Below are 6,386 nucleotides of genomic sequence, written 5' to 3'. Positions count from 1 at the left end.
TGGTTGTTTTGAGAGCTTATGATTGAAAACTCATTTTGAGCCAATGATGATGCAAGATCATGCATTAAATCATGCATCTTAAAGGTAGCTCCAACCATCCCATCCACATAATCTTGGAAGAAACATCTTGAGATCAACTCGCGCAGATAACGCAAGCCAACATCTTCCAAGTTCTCATTTGGATTTGATGGTTGAAGAATGAGCCCATGTCTCATCCAAAATTGCACCAAAAAGAGATCCAAGAATAGGTTGTTAGGATATTGCTATTTATTGGCAATACCCCACCACCAAGCAAGTGGTAACACCATTAGTGCCACTAATGATGGCATGTTTTAAGGGATTATTGGCCCCTCCATGTTGACCATGAAATGCCTATAAAAGAGGCATAATTAATTGAGAGCAAAGTGTGAGAGATGAGAAACGTAAGAGAATAGAGAGAAAGAGAGAGTTGCAATGGCAGCAGCTATTGCAGCAGCTGTAAGGGCAGCAAGCAGTTGCGAGTTGAGTGGATGTGATCCTCCTCCATGTATTTATTGTGTCCTTTCTCTATCTATAATAAAATGACTCTCTCCCGTGGATGTAGGCGGTTTTGCCGAACCATGTTAAACATTGTGTCTCAATATGCTTACCCCTCCTATGAGCAAAGATCAGTACATCACTGGTCCCCGGATTCCGCACAACAATTGGTATCAGAGCACATGGTTTAAGTGGTTTTTGATTTTTGCTCAAAAATGAAAGTTGTCAAAATTGTGTTTTGACCATACCACCGTGTAAAGGAGGAAGTGACGAAGCCACTGGTGAAAACCGCGTCAAATCAGACACCGGACATGGCCACACGTGCCGTCGAGGAGGCTGGCCACGCGCGCAGACGCGTGCCACGCGTCACACGCGTCTTCTTCGCCCGGATGGGCTGACCCGACCCGAATATCAAGCGACCCGACCCACGTGCCAGACCCGGATAGAGATGATGTCATCATGACGTCAGTATGGCGTCAATATACAGAGTTGGCATGCCATGTCAGCTCCCAGTCAGCAAACACGTCAGCACCGTGGGACCCATATGCCATGTCATCAGCCGCGATCCGAGCCAAGCCGAGCCGCGAGCCGAGGGAAATGATTCTGTGCAGCAGAGTCTACATGCAACTGGATCTGAGCGTGAATCAGGCCAGAATTGTTTTGATCAAATATTAGCCGTCTGAAGTGCGATTTGGACGATTCAAGACATGTTTCCAACTAATTTGATCATTCCGGATGCAATGGTATGGTCCGATCATTGAGTTTCGAGACCAAAAATGGCGGTGGTGAATTATTGAAGAGAGATTGCCCGATCAGGAGGCATCTGAGGGTCTGGATTGAGGTTGATGGAGATGAAGAAGAAGAAGGTGCACATGTTTACCCAATTACATGTGCTGAGCTGTTAAATGGGAAATTTAATTGCCTTGATGAAAGGCAAAATTGGGACATTCTAGACACCCGGTTATGTGGACAATTAGAGGTGTAGAGTGAAAATTGATGAAGACCAATCTTGATGAATCTAAGCACTGGTAGTCTCGCCAGATGTTGAGAAATCAGGTATGAAACCAGGATACCCAGATCACTTGTAAAGGAAAGCCACAACAAAGCTAGTAAATGGTTGTATATACGGAGAGACAGTACGATGGATAGATATGGCCTAAGAAGTTCTGTCTAGGAGATTGGGTTTTAAGAGGGACTAGTGTGACCCCTCCAATCTTTCCTGGGAACTTGCTTAGTGGAAGGATTATCCATACGGTACTATTTTCGTATATGTAACAGTTTGTAATGAAACTGATGAAGACTAGCAGGATGCCGACACAAAGGGAACAGTTGGGTTCCATATGAATAAGGATTTGATGGAGTGGTGATTTCTCCAAAGAAGTTAGATTCGGTAACTGTGATTTCTCAAAGGGAGAATTGATGAAGACCCTAATAATGGAAGAGAAATACAGCAAGAGGATAAAGATTGGCACCCTATTTTGACTTGGATAAATGTTGTGACGGGATGAGCTGCTGTCAAACATAAGCAAGGAATAGGGAGAAATCTGGAGAACAGAAATTGCACAAGAGCACACGGAGATTATGTAGGAGTACCCGAGGGATCTAACGAGGTACTGTACTGAGACAACAGGTGCAAAGAGAAGAAGAGTTCCCAGATGAAGCTCAGAGCAGAGACTATGTAGAAGTTGTATAACAGGAAGTCTCTTGTGCTCTTGATGAAGACAACAAGCGAGGACCTTTCCAATGCATGCAAGGATGGAAAGATGAGCTGTTGCAGAGGCACCTAATTGAGGGGGTGCAAACGCCTGTGATAAAAGGCGACCGCTTGTGATGAAAGGCGAAGACACCAAAGAGAGGTGGTGTAGCTGGAGCTGTCAAGCAGAAAGGCATAGAAGCTCCAAACATAGAAATCGAGGTGGAGGATTGCGAGGAGTATACCGCAACTTTCTCTTTCTATGTAGTTAGTGGTAGTGATCTCTCCCAAGTCCACATGGTGGTAGAGAATCTTGGAGCCACTGAGGCATCCCAGCTGAAGGAGGATGCGACTGCCTATGAAAGGCAGAGATACCTTAGAGAAGGTGTGAGGGCCACGATGTGAGCCCAGATTCAGACCGTTGCATGACGACGAGCGGGGACACCTCAGGAGAAGGTGTGAGGGCCATGATAGGAGCCCCAGTTCAGAACGCCCCAGAGCCAATGTGATGGCTAGATATAAGTGGATAGGTGTATAGTTAATGAAGTGGTTATGATAAGTATGAAGACAAATGCAGGATTGACTTTCATGGATATTGCCCCATGCTAAAGATCAATGAGCTAGAAGACATTTGCCTTGGACAATAAGTGGATGACTTGTGGAGCATTAAGACGCGACTGCTATGAAGGAGCAGAGGGCATGCGCAAGTTCCGGGAACAAGTTGACTCTTGTCAAGGTGGTGAGCTCGGTGAAGGCATTGTAATACTCAGAGTATGAAGACATATATGGATCAACCTTTAATGGGCTACCCCCATGGTTAAAGGTGGAGAGCTACCTGGATTCTTGAGACTAAAAGCGAGAAACTCACGGAGAAGTAAGGCGTGGTTCCTAAGGTGGAACAGAGGGCAGGCGCAACTCCTGGATGAGTAGACTCTTAGAAGAGTGGTGGGCTTGTGATCATATTGAGATACTCAGATAATGACTGTCACTTGGAATATCCGTTTGAGGGGGTGTTGTAAGCCTTGGTGTGAGGCTTGATAAATCATTCCGGACCGAGCATGGTTGATACGCTCGAAGGGGAATGTTCCTAGAGACAAGCGTTAACACTCTTCAGATGTGATGTGGCAGACCATCTGGTTGTAGTGATCCTTTTGTGTGAGAAAAGGTGTGCTTTGGTCACTCTGGTGATTGAAAGGTTTGGCGAGTACCTGTAAACTTGGCCACATACGCTCTCGGAATGGTAAGCTTGGAAAAGCTGTAGGATGCAAGCTTGTGCTGAAGAAGCAATATGACAATTGTCCACATAAATGGCAAAGGGGGTGATTGTTAGGATATTGCCATTTATTGACAATACCCCACCACCAAGCAAGTGGCCACCACCACCAAGCAAGTGGTAGCACCATTAGTGCCACTAATGGTGGCATGTTTTAAGGCATTATTGGCCCCTCCATGTTGACCATGAAATGCCTATAAAAGAGGCATAATTAATTGAGAGCAAAGTGTGAGAGATGAGAAACGTAAGAGAATAGAGAGAAATAGAGAGTTGCGATGGCAGCAGCCATTGCAGCAGCTGCAAGGGCAGCAACGAGAGATGAGAGTTGAGTGGATGTGATCCTCCTCCATGTATTTATTGTATCCTTTCTCTATCTATAATAAAATGACTCTCTCCCGTGGATGTAGGCGGTTTTGCCGAACCATGTAAAATATTGTGTCTCAGTGTGCTTACCCCTTCTATGAGCAAAAATAAGTACATCACCGGTCCTCGAATTCCGCACAACATAGGTAATCTTTTGGAAAAACGGAACAATAAAGAAAGCATCTTTTCAAGTGAGTCGGCAGTCTTTGATAGCTTATTTTCAAGGCAGGTAAAATACCATCTCCCTCTTCTCCCCACTTCTCACTGTCTCTCACCGATTTCCACTCTGTTTCATCAGTCTTACCATACAGTTGCGTCCCCAAGTTAATCACTGCCAGAGGAACTTGCTTGCATTTCTCCACTATTTCTTTCCCAATTCCAACCAAATTTGGATACAACTCCATTTGTCCTTCCTTGAATGCACACTTGTAAAACAACGACAGACAGTCCTCCTGACCAAGAAGACTTAGGTTGTCCGCAGCAACAGTACCCATAATCTCAGCAACACGTTGACTACGGGTAGTAACTATAATCTTACTTCCACCAGCACCTTTTGATAACAAAGGCTTCAACAACAACCATTTTTCAGCATCTTCATTCCAAACATCATCCAAAAGAAGCAAGTATTTCTTACCATTCAAAATTTCTTCAAGTTTTTTATTAAGTTCACCCCCATCCAAATCCGTACATCTTTCCCCAGTTGCAGATTTAATAATTTTTATACCACTTGTTTCAAGGAAAAATCATCTGAAACACATGCCTCCATCTTCAGATCAAAATGATGAGTATTTACAATCTCATCATCACACACCGATTGGCAAGAGATGTCTTCCCCAAGCCTCCCATTCCTACAATCGGAAGGACGAAGGGATGTGCATCACCAACCTTAAAAGGTTCTGCTAAAAGGTTGATGATGCGTTCTTTGTCTTGATCTCTTCCGACAAGACCGGAAAAGCTCTCAAAGGATTGGTTCATCTCTGTTTCCTCATGCAAGACATGACTACAATCAGTAGTCTGCTCGCTGAGGTTGAAGTCAGACTTAAGAGATGAAATCTCAGCTAGTCTTTCTATGATGCTCTTTATCTGATGACCCATTCTTAAACGGAATGCAATCTTGTTAGAGCTTGAAAAGAAGCGCCGTACCTTTCTGCAGGTGCTCCCTGTTGTTTTCACCACCTCTCTTCGCAAAGTTTCGCACTCGATTTCGTCCAGCACGTCCTCTGCATCATACAAGACTTCTCTGAGATCGTTGAGCCAGATCCGAATCCTGTCATTCCTTGATTGTTTCTGCTCAGCATCGGACAGCACTGCGTTGATGGCTTTCAATCTCTTTTCAAGACGAGCAATGTCAGCTTCAAGTCCCCATGCCAAACAAAATTCTTGACCAGCAAAAGTGCCTAACTTCCCTATAAGGGATTGTGCAATGGTGGTTGCAAAAGTTCCTGACATTTTCTTTTTGAGTGGAGAGAGGAGAATTTGTTGATAGGAAAAATGATTGAGATGAGAGTGAAGTTATGTTTTCAGAATGGCAAAACTCTTGATTTCTAGCTACGAGCATGCATGTAAAGGCAACACAAACGCCTGTAATTTTTGTTCCTGACATTCCCTTATTCTTTCATTTATCTCTTACTTTGGAAACAATCTTCCTAATTAGAATCTATCCCTTACTTGGACCTTCCTAAGCAGTAAGCACAATATCATAAACAACCTTTGTAGAAAAGCAAGTGATCTCTCTCTCCGAATCTGAGATGATCATGACGTTTTGAAGATGATATGGTGATGATGTATTGTTAATTAATTTCAGTTATTTATGTATGTATGATCAAATTACAGCCTAATCAATCAAAAAGAATTTTGAACTACACTTAATTTTAAATTAAATAAGATTATAAAGAATTTAAACAACATACATTTGTGATTTAACATTGAAATGGATGGATAAACAAGAGTAAAATAATTTTGAATTAAAAAAAAAAAAGGAATGTCACGAAACAAAAAATTCTTGAAATTCCTTACCCCTTCCTCCTCGAGTTAACCTCTCTTAAATTCCCTCGTCCTAAAAAACCATCAAAACATTCCTTCAAGTTCAATATTCTTTCAATGACAAAAACAGATATGAAAGATGGTTCCTTAATATCACTAAAAATAATAAAGGAATGGGTTAAATAAAAGTAGGTCATAACATATACAATAGTTTATTTTATAAAATATAATTATATATATACTATAAATATTTTAAATATGATAGTATAAACATATATCCTTATTAAATATTTTTGAGTGAAATATATTAATATTTTTTTTCATTTTAAACCTTGTCAAATATTTTTTTAAGTAAAGTTTATTAATATATTTAGCTGTATAATAAAAACTAAGTTGAAAAATATTTTATGTTATTATTTATTTTTCATTTAACTCATTCCTTTGTTATTTAATTTTTAGTCACAAAATCTTTACAATCGAGATTCTTCTATCAAAGAAAATCCATTTTGGACCTGTCATTGCGTTGATCACGACAAAATAGCACATGAACTAACAATG

The 6,386-nt window shown here is 41.5% G+C and overlaps 1 protein-coding gene across 1 annotated transcript; it reads right to left on the bottom strand.

Annotated features, from left to right (window-relative positions):
• Nucleotides 1-992: 992 nt before the first annotated feature.
• On the bottom strand, nt 993-5,294 carry LOC118037215 (putative disease resistance protein RGA4). Its single transcript, XM_035043132.1, has 3 exons — nt 4,657-5,294; nt 4,121-4,535; nt 993-1,133 (listed from the first exon to the last, which is right to left on the bottom strand). Exons 1-3 carry the CDS (start codon nt 5,292-5,294, stop codon nt 993-995), a joined length of 1,194 nt encoding a protein of 397 aa, XP_034899023.1.
• Nucleotides 5,295-6,386: the final 1,092 nt, after the last annotated feature.

This window comes from Populus alba, chromosome 17 (assembly GCF_005239225.2).
Source record: "Populus alba chromosome 17, ASM523922v2, whole genome shotgun sequence".
Classification (NCBI taxonomy): domain Eukaryota; kingdom Viridiplantae; phylum Streptophyta; class Magnoliopsida; order Malpighiales; family Salicaceae; genus Populus; species Populus alba.
The sequence above is the reverse complement of the archived record's forward strand: the minus strand, read 5'-3'. Positions and strand labels throughout refer to the sequence as shown.